The sequence below is a fragment of the Lepidochelys olivacea genome (assembly GCF_965140295.1).
Source record: "Lepidochelys olivacea isolate rLepOli2 genome assembly, chromosome: 2".
Lineage (NCBI taxonomy): Eukaryota > Metazoa > Chordata > Testudines > Cheloniidae > Lepidochelys > Lepidochelys olivacea.
Window position 1 is genome coordinate 183,139,757 of NC_140412.1, and position 15,673 is coordinate 183,155,429.

At 37.0% G+C, this 15,673-nt stretch overlaps 1 protein-coding gene across 1 annotated transcript in view; it reads left to right on the forward strand.

Moving 5' to 3' along the window:
• The window catches only part of NT5C3A (5'-nucleotidase, cytosolic IIIA), a gene marked incomplete at its 5' end in the record, with an annotated part of 35,653 nt that overhangs the window by 10,690 nt on the left and 9,290 nt on the right, over positions 1–15,673 (forward strand). The window contains 1 exon segment of the mRNA XM_084619546.1: positions 7,718–7,824. Within this exon segment, the coding sequence (XP_084475672.1) occupies positions 7,718–7,824 (107 nt within the window).

A 15,673-nucleotide genomic window follows, 5' to 3' on the forward strand; every position in this document is an offset into this window, starting at 1 on the left:
TACTGCTAATAAGTCTACCAAGAATGGGGCTCTCTACTGTCAATACCCAAAGGAGAACGAAAGGTCACTCTTCCCAGAAACTGTAGTTCTTCAATTTGATTGCCAGTATAGCTCCATCCTTGCTTTTACAGAGATTCTATTACAAGCTCTAGGTAAGTGGAAGGAAATGAGGGACATTAATGCTGTGGTTCTTTTTTATGCCTTCAAATGATAACATGAGCTCTGTATGGAATCACAACACTTGTTGCTTTCTAGAAGGTTTTGAACGGACAATTGGGCCACATCTATTTTAACTACAGTCACTGATTAATAACTTTTTTTGTTTTTGTCTCAATGTAGGGTTGTTGGTTTTGGGGGGTTTTGTTTTGCCAAAACAAGAACTATCTTCAGTCATCCTTCAAGCACAGAGTAACTCCTGTCACCACTGTGACCTTAATTGAGGTTCCTTATAGCCTCAATTTAGCAAGGTACTTCAAGCACATGTTTAGGCTGATTGAAATCAGTGGGCTACTTACCTTCTGAAAGTATGCACATGCGTCATTACCTTGCTGAACCAGGGCCCGTATCCGTGTGTAACCTAGGGTGACGGACCAATTTTTATAGAGGGGTGTTGCTAATGGAAACCATGTATTTGCGGTTTGTTATTACTACTTCAAGCCAGGGCGTATAGTAACACCCCTAGTTCCAGCACCATTGTGTGTAACATCACTTTATAACTTTAAGTAATTTATTAAGAAACTGTTTTCCACGGAGCAGCAATTAACTAGAAAACTTGTTATTTGTTTGTTACATTTCCCACAGTCATTTAAGAATTTTTTTAAAACTATTCTCTGTATATTGGAGAGTCTGTTTTGATTTGGAGCCACACAATTAGTCACAGCAGTTAAGTGGCTCCCACTGTGTACCCCTGGAAAAATCATGGAGCAGGTCCTCAAGGAATCAATTCTGAAGCACTTACAAGAGAGGAAAGTGATCAGGAAGAGTCAGCATGGATTCACCAAGAGCAAGTCATGCCTGACTAATCTAATTGCCTTCTATGACAAGATAACTGGCTCTGTGGATGAGGGGAAAGCAGTGGACGTGTTATTCCTTGACTTTAGCAAAGCTTTTGATATGGTCTCCCACAGTATTCTTGCCAGCAAGTTAAAGTAGTATGGGCTGGATGAATGGACTATAAGGTGGATAGAAAGCTGGCTAAATCATTGGGCTCAGCGGTAGTGATCAATGGCTCCATGTCTAGTTGGCAGTCAGTATCAAGCGGAGTGCCCCAAGGGTCAGTCCTGGGGCCGGTTTTGTTCAATATCTTCATAAATGATCTGGAGGATGGCGTGGACTGCACCCTCAGCAAGTTTGCAGATGACACTAAACTGGGAGGAGTGGTAGATACGCTGGAGGGTAGGGATAGGATACAGAGGGACCTAGACAAATTAGACGATTGGGCCAAAAGAAATCTGATGAGGTTCAACAAGGACAAGTGCAGAGTCCTGCACTTAGGACAGAAGAATCCCATGCAATGCTACAGACTAGGGACTGACTGGCTAGGCAGCAGTTCTGTAGAAGAGGACCTAGGGGTTACAGTGGACGAGAAGCTGGATATGAGTCAACAGTGTGCCCTTGTTGCCAAGAAGGCTAACAACATTTTGGGCTGTATAAGTAGGGGCATTGCCAGCAGATCGAGGGACGTGATCGTTCCCCTCTATTCGACATTGGTGAGACCTCATCTGGAGTACTGTGTCCAGTTTTGGGCCCCACACTACAAGAAGTATGTGGAAAAATTGGAAAGCGTCCAGCAGAGAGCAACAAAAATGATTAGGGGACTGGAACACATGACTTATGAGGAGAGGCTGAGGGTACTGGGATTGTTTAGTCTGCAGAAGAGAAGAATGAGGGGGGATTTGATAGCTGCTTTCAGCTACCTGAAACAGTGTTCCAAAGAGGATAAATCTAGACTGTTCTCAGTGGTAGCAGATGACAGAACGAGGAGTAATGGTCTCAAGTTGCAGTGGGGGAGGTTTAGGTTGGATATTAGGCAAAACTTTTTACTAGGAAGGTGGTGAAGCACTGGGATGGGTTACCTAGGGAGGTGGAGGAATCTCCTTCCTTTGAGGTTTTTAAGGTCAGGCTTGACAAAGCCCTGGCTGGGATGATTTAGTTGGGGATTGGTCCTGCTTTGAGCAGGGGGTTGGACTAGATGACCTCCTGAGGTCCCTTCCAACCCTGATATTCTATGATTCTATGCATAACTGACTCTTCTCTTCTTTAGTACAGATAATGTAAAAGGCATTAAAATAATATAATAATTCATCTTGAATATTTATATGTAACTTTTGACCAACTGTAAGATTACACAACTGCTTTCATCCGCTGTTTTACAGTGGTGCTTTGACTTATAGTTCTGGAAATTCCAAATGGTTCAAAATTTGTGTTGGGAAAATGGCATATTATATACAACATACTGAGCCAAAATTTTAATGTCTAAAATCAGCCACAATGGGAATAGCTTTTATGGTTATGTCTTCTCTAATTCATTTATGATCATACAGTCATTTAAGTTGGAAAGGACGACTAATGGGTCACCTAATTATTTTCCTGCATCATATGTGGAGATGGAATTTTATTATCCCTGATAAAATGATATTGCATACAATTTTTAATACCTCATGTGAAGGAGATTCCTCACCTTCCCTGGTAGCTTGTTTTACTTTCTTGAATGGTTTGGTGGCATATAAACATCTTCTGAGTATCTAACCTAAAATTTTGTTGCTGCACCTTTTAATCCGTTCATCATACTTTGATTTTACTGACTAATGAAAATACCTCTCTCTTCTGTATACATCCTTTCTTATTTTTGGACTGTTCTATCCAGACTTTCCCAGTTTAATGTGCCTAGTTTGCTTCACCTTTTAGATTTTATTTTTTGAGATCTTTTTATTGGTGTTTATTTCTTTTGAAATCTGCCTCTCTCATTTGTCTGTTCTTTTGGAGCCACTGACTGAATCCTTTACTCTAAATGAGGCATACAATGTGTTGGGTAGAGCAGAATTATCTTGCTTGTTTAAGTTGTGAGGTCCTTCAACTTACGCGGTTATCTTCCATCTGTATTTGAGTCTGATTATTACTTTTGAGCCACTTCATATTTCTCTGAATTGTAACTTTTTGATTTCATCCTATTTCTCTAAAGGTTATGCTAAATTTTATCGTATCGTTAGTGTCTCCCAGCATCTAATCATCCATAAATGTGACTAGCATAATCTCTGTTCCACACTCCAATTTTCTTGTAGAAAAAAGTAATGGTTTTGGATCCAGAACTCCTGCAGAACCCCGTTGGCAGCTCTATATTACCTCCAGTTACTTAACCTGCATCTCATTTCCCTAGGAGACTGTCAACTGAAACCATATCAAATATCCTGCTGGTATCAAGATACAAGTTTACTACTGCGTATCCATTCCATCTGTTTTATCCATTAAGGTTGAAGGGAAGATATGGTTTTAGATTGGCTTCTTATAGACTTGTTTTATAAATCTCTCTCTTGCTTGAATTTGGTATTAGAATAGTAAGGCTGAGTTGGCACTCTTCTTTCTCTGGAAATGATAATTCAAGCAGTTTCTTAGCATCTGAAATTCATCCACTTGCTAATAGCTGTTTCTTATGAAGTTCTTGAAAACTATGTCCCACAAATCTTAGTCTGTGTTTACAGAAATATGTTTTCTGATCATACATCTAATTTCTTAACATACTACAAAATTCTCTGCAACAGAAAGCAAGAAATGATATTGTCTTATTTAAGAAATGTGAAAATAGCTAATATCTATATGGATATACTCAGTTGTCCAACTATAGTATATCCACCAGAAAAAATAGTAAAGCAATGTACAACTCCTGAGTGGAAATGGAGTATTTAAAAACAAAATTCAGTAATCTCAAAATACCACATGAACTGAACATAAGTTCATTCTAAGTTGATTCTAACCAAAAGAAAAGTAAATCTTACATAGAGCAATGATTCTCAACCTTTTCAGGTTGATAATTCCTTATTGAGAGCCAAATATTCACAACTCACTTTAATTTACTATAAATGTAAAAATCAAAACAGCAAAAAATGATAAATTAATCCATCTACATAATTTGTGGGTATGTGTTTCAAGAGGTTGACAGAATACCTGACCTTGAAGAGTAAAGAGATGTGGAAAATCAGATTACCTTTGCTTCAGACTGTTAATTTTTTTTTTTTTATGCCTAGCAACCCCACAGTGCCATCATGACGCCAACTTTGCCCCAACCCCATCCCCTTTTTCCCCACTGGATCTTGACCTACTAGCTGAGAAACACTGACATAGAGCAACAGTGTAAAAATTCAAATTAAAATATATTCATAATTTTAAAATATTAATTGCAAAAACCAAACATTTCTGACTACTTATTTTTCTGTTAATTAATTTCCCAGAATATTTTGTACTGAAAGTGTGTTTCCAGAAAAATCTCTACTACTACAGTACTCAGCCAGAAGGGTTCTATTTTAACCTCCTCTATCTGCAGAAATAATTATCCCTCCCTCTGTGCTACTTAAATTATTTTAAAATGACCTTCAGTACTGAGAGAGTAAAGATTGTACAGAGGTCATGCTGGGCTTTGTTCATATCTCATAATAAACAGATAGTGATTTTAATTTTGTCTCTGTACAGAAGTTTGAAGGAAGTTTAGGCTAAATCCTGGTCCTACTGAAGTCAGCGTGACCAGGATCTGATCTGTAATAAATAACCATGTTGCTCTACTGTTACCCTCTGCTGTGTGCGATGCTTTATTTCATTTACCCTGTGTCAAAGTAGCAGATGTATCTGGCAACTATTTTTTTTAAACAAGGTCATTTTAAATTGTAGGTTAGGTCTTTCGTTTCTAGCTATCCCACTTTCATAATGTGAAAACACAACTGAGTTATCCTTTCAAAAATTTAAGATTGGGCACTCTTACTAATTTGAAATGTGTTGCTAATATAACATGGTAGCTTTTTTATTTGAAATGTATGAAGATTATGCTGGTTTTACATTTTAGTATTACATTTTTTATACAATGTACAAATTAAGAGCTAATTTTAACATTTCCGCTCAATCTTAATTCAGCCTGACTTTCAGCTCACTTATAAAGTACAGTAGTACTTTTTTAAGGGAGCAAGCTAGCGTTCTTTCCTCCTTAAATTCTTGGTATCATGAGGTTTATCTTTCCCCTCTAAACAATACCCAAGCAGCATTAGTGGTACTGATATCCCATCATTTTTTCCATTGTTTGCAATATCTGACTCCAGCACACTGATAATGACATCCTGTGAGACCTGTTTCAATCCATACCATTGAGCTTTAACATGCCTTCAAGGTGACACAGACTTAGTTAATCTTGATTCATTTCTGATGAACTAAAAGTATATAGAGTGAAGCCCTTACCTTAATACATATTCATATACTAGACAACTTTTCACAGTTTTCATAAGTATATTTAAAATATAAATCCTTGTCTCCATTATGGGCTGCAAAGTTGTCTGTCTTTATATTAAATAATTCAGACTTGGTCAAATTACTATGTATACCATGTTTCAGTTGAAACACATTCTTATAGACCATTTATAAACCAAAAGCATGTTAACACTCTCAAATCGATATTGGACCCTACAGAAGCTATAAATGTTTGTAAACATCTATGCAAATTAACCTTCTAAATCATAATGTGTAGCCTTTGGAAGGGATGCATTATATTTTGAATGTGGTCTGGAACAAATTTCCTGCTTGTGTAAGAGTGCACTAACCTATGAGAAATAAGTTTTGGTTTTATTCAGTTCCTAACGGATAGAATGACCACATAACTACTTAGGGCCCTTGTTAGTAGTCTCAGAGGCAGGGCATGGTGGGTACAAAGAATGAACCATTGCCTATCCTGCAGGTAGTCCCTTTGGGTTAGTTAGACCAGTGGTTCTCAACCTGCGGCCCAATCAGCACACAACTGCAGCCCATGTAACATCCTCAGGGTAGTATTGGATGCGTCCCACAATGGTAAATAGGCTGACTAATGCGTGCATATCAACCTGAGATTGGAATGCTACCATACAACATACACTGATCCACTCTACTATTTGAAAAATGTGTATCGATATTTTTTAAAATGAAGAAAATAATGACTCACTCTAAACGAAACTTGGCATTAGATGAAATTCTAGAATTTTATTTTTGCAACCTGCCTGGCTGCTGCTGTTCTCTCTCCCGTTGTGACAGTTGCAGCACCTTCTAACATTGTGTTTGTAGAGCCTATGGCTGTACCATCAACTGCCCTGATGTCTACGGGACAAGTTCTGAGGGTGTGAAAGAGCCACCAAAAACCTAAGGATATGCAGATTTTGGTGGGGCAATAGAGAAGCTTGCACTTGTCCTGTCACATTGGAACCTTTCACGATCATAGAATTCACATGACATTTATTTTTCTGAAGAGTCTGGAAATGAGACTATTTTTCTGGGGGAAAAAATATTTATCCTTTACAATAGTTGTTTTCCACCTGTGGTCCACATACTCTCTCTAAGATTTCCAAAGGGGTCCACAACTCCATCTGAAATTTTTTAGGGGTCTGCAAATGAAAAAAGGTTGAAAACCACTGCTTTACAATAAGAAAATAATTTCTTTTCAATACCATTTCCCTCTCCAACCCCACCCAATTACTTTTTTCTTCATCCAGTTTGGCAATGGTCCTAATGACAAAATTGCTAAAGCATGTTAATAGAGGCTGTCCACCTCCCAAATACTAACAAACAATCCTCCTGGATTTCCTGCTTCATTATTGCATAGATAAGTTATGGCTCTGTAAATACTTAATTTCCTGTAATTTGTTTCTTCTACTAAATTACTTGCATATACCTTTTATTAATGAGATGTAGGGAATTCATTGCTGTCCTAAGGCACTTTTAAAAGATTTGATAGGAAAAGGTTAGAAATATACCAAAGAAATAGGCTTTTGCTTTGCAAAACAAGAAGTGCCTTACTCTGTTACAGAAATCCAAATTTGCCTGCTGCATCCATCAAAGCTGTTCATTCAGTGAAGGTCAAAGGTTCTGTTGTTGGTGCACCAGCTGATCGTCTGTAAGCTGTATCGCTGAGCATAACAAAGTGCTGTGCATTGCTGATGTGCGTCACAGGACCCTGGGTTTTTGCACAGGGATTAGTCAGGCTGTATTTGGAAACGCCCTCAACTGCACCTTGTGCTGCTATATTAGTGTTTCCCAAGCAAGAAGAATTTTCTTTCACTCCTTCAGCTGCTCCGGCAAACCCCTCCGGTAAGTGTGTGCAATTCGTGTAAACAGAAATGGCACTGTCTTCTGTCTGCATTTTATAAGCCAGTATTATCAGTTGTGTGTTACTTATGCTTGCTTATTCTGACAGCTTAATACATTTTCTAAAAAATCAATGTCTGATAATGTAGACTTCAAAACAGCATTAAGGGAATAAAAAATGGTTGATCTAGTTATTTAATAGATTAATTTCTTATATGAAGAGGAATATTTAAAATGTGCATTGGTATCATTTAAAATATGGGTAATTTCAAATTGGTCTAAATATACACTGTAAGTGTCCATGTCTTTAGGTGTATACAGCAAAAAATCATTTTTTATTTTTATTTTTTCAAAAAATCAGATAATGTAGCAGACCATTTCTTTAAGAGGTTTACTTGGTTTTTGTTGGCAGCCTGTATGCAAGCCCTGCATCTCTGGACGCTGCTTACCACCTATGCTGTTGCAGTAGGACAAAATCAAGGACAGAAGAAGCAAGAGTGCCCTAAGCTCAACGCACAGGTACTCTTTTTAAATGCATGAAAAAAAGTGCTGTCAGTCAATTGTCCAAGAATAACCTCTTAAAACATGCACTTCTTCCAAAAATGTCCAAGTCAGAGTCCAGTGCTGCAGTAAGCACAGAAATTTGTAACATATCAATCAATCTTATAATTCTGAAATGGGGGAAAACGCTTTTGACTAATTTCCTGAACATTCAAATTTGTTTTCTTTTATTTCTTCTATTTTTTATTAAAATACATATTCCCATATTTAGTATGCTTGGGTCTTAAATAAAAACTTCTCCCTGTCCCGTTATGCTACACTTTTTAGGATTCTAGTACTGTTGCAAAATATGCTACAAATTAGCATAATCAGCGCTTTGATATCTGAGTGTCATAACTGCAAAGATCAGGTTTTTTTCCCTCTTTGATCAGCAGTCTAAGACTATGACTTAGTAAAGCTTACTAGGTCACCAAAGCATTTCTTGCCATAGTATTTGAGGTATCTTACTTCAAAATCATATTTTTTTTACTGCACTCTTGTTTTTACTACACACACTTCAATTCCAATTTGGCTTTTTACAGCTTCTAACTTTCAAACTTTAGAAGTTAGAAACTGAGGCTTTATGCCTTCTGAAAGCTGCAGTCTAAGTTTACAGATACAGCACTGGTTTATAGCTTTAGCATATTTCAAAATAATGTCCCTGCAATCATATCAAATGTGAAAAGGGATTAGGAGAAACTAAATGAAAGTAATCAAAGTGATGTGGGGTTTGTACGTCAGATTTCATGAAACAATTACTGTAGGTCATCAGGAAAATGAGATTTCCAACTTTTAGGTGGCATTAACCATGGTTTCCAAAATATCAGATTTTGAAACTGTCACTGGTATCTTGCGCTATCATTTTGGTACTGGTACATAACTGAGTATACGATAGCGAGTCCCAGGCCTTGGACCAATTCCCTCAATAAATCTAATCACATAGTAATTTTTAAAATGCTAGTTTGCTTTTGCAAGTTGAGCTCTGTGAGAGCTCCTCTTGGCTTTTAAAATGTTACTGGACGTCACCACCACAGCATAAAAATAAAATTTGCAGTTAACTTTTAGTCCTCACAACTCTGTTGCAGCTTCCTTGTTCAGAAATGGCATAAAGAATCAAAGTAGATTTTCTTGTTTCCTCTGAATTAAAAGTTGTTGTTAATTGATTTAGAATCTGGAAGATTGCCTAGTTTTGTTGAGACTTAAATTGTATCACACAATTCTGAAAACAAATGTAATAGCAGTTAAAATTCATGAGATTAGTAACATTCATACACATTAAAGCACAACTAATTCTTACCTGATTTAATTCTTGTCCAGGATCTTAACATTTTTGATGGCCATAAGGTTGCCTTAGTTTTATTATAGGTTTACAAAGCGAATGCATACCAGCTTGCATCTCTCAACAAATTTAGTAAGAAAACAGCTAATTTCTAAGGCTCTTGACAAAGAGTACTAACACACATGGAAATAGACCTTACTCCATAAAACAACCTGTGTACAATTCTCAGGTTGTCTTCTATTTTTATCATTATACCATCCAGGAGAGGAGGGAGGGTTCTAGCAGCTCTTCTTTTTGAGAAGCATGCATAACAATTAGTCTTGGCAAAACAAGCAAGAACTTTATATATACTAAGTAGTGTAGAGTTACAAGGCTATCAGTTTAAAAATACACTGCCCATTTTTCCATGAGCTCGTTCAGGGTATCTCCAGAACAGTGGTGTTTATAATCTTAGACTAGTTGATAATGAAAATCTGAATTATGATTAATCTTGTTCAGGATGTTCACCTAGATCTAATTGTGGAATTACTTCTATGTCTCAATACAATTAATACTGAAAATAATTTTCTGTTTCAAGTCAGATTTTGAGCTCCTATCACTTACAGGTAATAAAATTTTTAGAAAAACCTCCTTCAGCCTGAAATATCCCCTGATTAGTCAATGGCCAAATGGGATTTGTTTGGAAAGCCTGAAATAAATCTGAGAAGCTGTTTTTGAGTTGTAGGACTTAAAAGAAATTGAGGTTTTTCACATTCTCCACACTGTGTCCCCTACCCGAAATCTCTTAACACATAAAAAGTATGGTCTGTAAAGTTCAAATAGTTTGTTTAGCTAGGCCTCAATGAGAACGTGTGCACAGAACCCCACATATATTAATAATGCTTTAATATAATTAATTATCCAAAGTGGAATTCCTTAATTTTGGGGACACTGAATTCCCCCCTGGGGATTATATATCTGTCATTAACATTGCAGTTGTTAAAAGATTCACTTTATCTAAATCTTTCATGTAGTTTTTTAAACAGCTTGGTGTAGCCTTCCTTGTGACAATAGCCTTCAAAATGTAAAGGGGACCACCAATGTTCTCACTGAGTGACCTATGCAGTAACAAGAACCTCCCTCAAGATCTTGATCTATGCTCACCCCAAAACTCCAGCAAATGGTAGAGGGAGACCTGCTGTGGAATTTTCCCCTACTCTTCCCCCTTAAAATCAATATATTCCCCTCAGATACCTGCTCTTGGCTTCAGTGACTGTCAGTAGCCCTCCCCCAATATATTGACCAATGCAGCAAACCCTACTCTTCTTCTTTCCCCAAAAAGATGTAGCTTCATTTAGAGGGAAGGGAAGGATAACTCTCCTGTGGGTACTCTCTGAACACTTGGGAGATTCTGAAAGACATGCCTAGAGTAGTGGGTTGGTGGGGAAGCAATTTCTCACCTTCTCTCCCCAGGCCACTCTCAGTGCTCTGGTTTCAAGCCATAGAGGTACTGCATATTTATCTCAAAAGTATGAATTGTAATTGCAAGTCTCATTTAAAATAGATGCTAAAATACTAGTCTCTGACCCAGATACATTATTCCCACAAGTTGTAAAGTCCATATCAACATTTACTGCCAGGAGAAATGTCTTGATTTTATACACCACTTCAGCAAAACCAAAATCCTTTTCATGATTCTCAGTGGGTGCAGAAAAGGTCTTTGACCAAGTATAATATTTTAGTGTATTGTGTTTGAGGCCTTAACTAAATGTGGCCTAGAAGGATGATGTCAAAATCAGGAAATTGCACAGTCTCACAGATATTTGTTTGTTAGTGGAAAACTACTCCACTCTTTGTTCTCTCAGGACACAAAATATGGATGTGTCTGACTCTGTTGCTCAGATAAGTATAATAGAGCGTTGTATTATTAAAGCAGAAAAAGGAATTGGTGGAGGAAACTGACAGTCATGCCTGGAGGATGATTTATTGAGGTGTTTACTTATCCTGTGTATTCCATTCCCAAATTAGTACTGTAGGTTTGAATTTTGAATCAGTTTTGATAAAATTGGATCACTCCAGTTGCAAGCAAATCCTAAATAAGCCAGAGGCACTTGTGCAGAGGATTGTACACTAATGAATGTTTTTTCCCCTTTTATATAGGCCCAAACAAGATCAATATCTGGGGATATAAATTCCCAATAAATCAAAACTAGTCCATTTTAACATTCTCCCTACTATAACAGTCAAACAACCTAGATGGATGAACACATCACTAATATTGTCAGGCTGGCACTACTTAAAATGAATTTTATCACTCATCTCCTGGATCGGCTCTATAGATTTCCCCTGTAGTTTTAAGAACTTCATCACTCTCTCTCTCTCTCTCTTCAATAAACAAAGTTTTGGGAGACCTAAATCTGCCACCAGTTTTTTAAGTAGATTTTGTAATGTAACAAAGCAACTGTCACTAGAAGCACTGTTTCTATTTGTTGCTTTTCAGGCAGATTGGATTCCTGTAAGCTCTTTTATTCTATTTTGAAGCTTACACTTGGTGTCATTGGCTTCAATGGAACCAGGATTTTGCCCTTTAAATGTAGTATGAATTTTGTGATCAGATCTAATTTTATTTTCTCTCTACCCCTCTCTACCATATTCTACCATGGTAATGTAAATTATTTATATGCAATAGCAATGATGGAAAAAAACATGAATAATATATATAAATACCTTGGACACTATGTAAGAACAAACAAAAGAACAGGAGCATCATGCTCCATAAATTAAACACTAAATAAACTTAAAACTCTGTCTTTCTCATTAAGTAATTCTTCTCACTACATACCCATGTGTGAGATGCAGATCTAAAGTACAGAATGGTCCTGCAAGTTGTTACCCTTATTCTCAGAACTTGTCTCCATATCTTCTTTATACAAGTTGTCTTCTACTATGGCTCTGTAGGACTGACGGTTTTCTGAATCTGCACTGTCAATTAGAGCTCATTCATCAACATGTAAGCTCACACACAACCTACCTCAGCAATGTCAGAATTGCCTTTCAACACCATCACCTTCTTTTACACCCTCACCCAAAAGATAACTGTATCCTGATGGGCTACTCCAGTAACTTCTGCATATCCGCTATAGAATGTTCCAGGGCTGTGGATCTTCATTCACATCTTTATTATAAGTGTTAAATAGGAGTGCCTAACTGACTACTTCCATAAAACTTACTTTAAACTTCTCATATATTTCTAATCCTTTTGAAGTCCCTGGTTTCTTATGATCTTCATTGTTTTCTAGGCTTTCTGTTTAGACAAGGTGACAAAAACTGAACACAGGATTCAAGATGGTGATATACCATCAATTATACAATTGCTCACAAGTGTTCTCTGTTTCTTGGTACATCTTATTTTTTCAACCAACCAATACATCAGAATTTTTGATGTGCTTGTGTATATTGAGCTAACTCCTAGAGCTTTCCTGAGTGGTTACAGTTAATTCAGAATTTCTGTGTTCACGTGACTTTTTTTATGGGCTTTACCTTGCATTCCTATGTTAGTTCATTTCTGTATGTCTTCTGAATTCCTCCCAACTTGGATCCTCTTATCTACTCCAGCTATGAAGAACGTGAACACAAATGCAGCAAAAAACAATAAGCTCCACAGTCGGGAGCATGGGGGGGAAGGTACTGAAGTATAAGTCCTACATACTTTTCTCTGTAGTACCCAATAGGAAGCTAGTGATCACTTATAAAAAGTAGTGCACTTAAAATGTACTAAAACTAAAGTAATTCCATGGTCAACATATTTTAGTCAAAATGTAATAGCTTGTATTCTTATTTGTAATTAAATTATCACTTATAGTTTAAGTGATTAGTTCACTGCTTTTTCATAAGTAGAGACGTTGGTTTCAACTATTTAAAGATCTAACATAACGCTGCCTGATAGAGACTTCCAATCTATTGAAGGACACAGATTGTACCCAGGATGCAGGCCTGCTTCTGCCTGTGAAAATATCTACATTACAGGATTTGGATTTTATTAACTAATATGAGTTGTCCTCTCTTTGGAAGTGGCACTTTTGTTCTGAAATATTGAGTATTGAATCTGCCTTTCTTCCTTGATTCTCATGTAGAAGCTATATTGGAACTAAAGGAGAAGCACAAGTTCTCAGCATCAATTAGTACCAGTGAGAGTGAGGTAAGCCACTTTGCAACATAGATGAGGCATGATGCTTTCTTTATGTCCAGAAATGCTTGCTGAAAATGTCATGCACTGAAACAATCACATTTTCTTCTTTAAGAACAGTCTTTTTTGGGCAGAAAAATAAACCTAGCATTTTAAAAGTATTTCAGAAACCTAAAAAGAAATTGGTTTAGTCCAAAGCAAAGCATTATCAGTGTCAAGATATTCGAACTATGCCCAGAGAAATCTCTGGGAATTAAAAAGAAGTTTAAATGTACCTCTCTCCAATCTCATTCTCTCTCTTCTTGGTAAGTAAGCCAGCCTAATAATGTCTGAAATATTACTTGCATAGGACAATTATATCATTTTTGCATTCCCTCCCTTCTAAACATGCACATCCATTTTATATAATTGAAATGGAAGGATTCAGAGGTGAGTAATCTTTCAGATTCCTGGAGTGAAAGAACCACAGATCAAGGATGAGGAACTCTTTTCTTTCAAATACTGTAAGAATTCTCTTGTTCAGGCATAAAAATACCCATTTATTCCAGTTTGTCTATCAGCAATCCACAAACTGCAAAATGAATTTTAATATGTTTTGTAAAATGCCTCAGAAAAAGTTGAAAATTGCAATGTTTTGTTTCATACCATAAGACTCTAGTTCACCTGATGTACTGACAATAGTTCTTGTGAATACTTTTTTATAGCTGAATTACATATGCAACTCTGGTGCGACTCTCAAAGGACTCACAAGAGGATTCTTGATTAACCAACAGATTTGACAAGCATTTTTTATGAAGAGTTTACTGTGTCCTTGTCAGAACTTTAATGATTCCCCATTCTTTATTTTTTCCTAATTTAACTTTCAGATTATCTAACACTGAATATCCATCCATTTAAAAGGGACAAGAGAGGTCCAGATGCTGAGTTAGACTGCACCACTGTATAAAGAGTGGTTCTCTTCTGAAATGTGTCTATATAAAAATGGCACCTTACTTACTACTCAACAGAACTTTAAGTGTTGTTGGTGATGATACAAAACAAATGTATCCAGACTGCAGTCCAGTCCAGACAGTTTTCTTGGTTATGTAGTGCTCACGAAGGTAACAGCATATGACACTGAAACCACATAGAAAATAAATCTGAAATGAGAAGGGGGTGGGTGTATATATGTGTGTGTTAACAGTGACGTTCCTCACCAAAACTAACTTCATGAGCCATAGTGATCACTTGTGAGCAAAACAAGACAGTTCTAACTTCCTACAAAAGAATCTGAGCGTTCTGTCTTGGCAGTGTTCCCACCCGGAACCAGCCTGTTGCATGAGCAACTGGAAATGGATTTTTGTCATCTGAGTGGCAGTGCAGAGTTCTACCAGTTCTCAACTGGTATTGAAATATTTTGCCTATAATGTGCTCTCAGTATAGAATCCTACACACATAGCAGAGAGCTGGTGTAACTGGCTTCAGTATGTATCTGTAATAAATATTTGAAATTTTTATTAACTTCTGAGGAGCGCCTTCAACCACAGAAAAAAATTTTGTAGTTTGCTTCGTAAATTGCTGTTAATCTCAGGCAACAATTGCCATACTGTGATGTTATTGCAAGTCTCAATTTTAGGTGTGCATTTTTTTCCCCAAAGTTTCTCCAAATCTTTTGATTACTGGTAGCATTGCTCTATTCAAAATGGCTGCCATTTCCTGTAACTTTTAATGGAACTGAAAGCAGACTCACCTCAGTTACGGTGAATACAACTTCCTGATAGTCTTTACAGGTGGTCTGCCTCTAGTAACAGTGATTACCATCTCTTCATTGTTTCCAGTGGAACTGAAACTAGTCTGCCCTCTCAGCTATATGATTTGAAAACTGAGAGATCCCAGGGAATGTGGGTACTGAAAGAAGATTGAGAGAGCAAGTGAAAGGAAAAGGAAGAAAAATATGGGTAGGAGAGAATTGTGGGACATGAGGCAGAAGAATGAAAATAAATTACAAATGGAGATTGGGAGAGGGGCCCAAGAGAGGCAGAAAAATGATTGGAGAAGGAAAGAATGAGAGCTCTTCAATCCTAAAATAAGAAAAGTTACCCTCCTAACAGCTATCAGAACCCATTTGATTTAAAGTCTTTAGTCTAATCACAAAGCAAATTGGAAACAGTGCAGTTTGGGGGCAATATATGCCAGTTTCTTGTGATTTTTGAAGGTTGGCAGTAGAGGATAATGCTTTCACTCTGTCTAAATACAAATCTAAGAGTCATCTTAATTGTCAGTTACATTGTCAGCGTTTGCAGGATTTATTCCCCCTCTCCCGCCCCCGCCGAACAAAATAACATTTCATCATGGTGAAAATGACAAGAGTTCTGTTAAGAAGGTTGGTTTTCTTAGTTTTATTT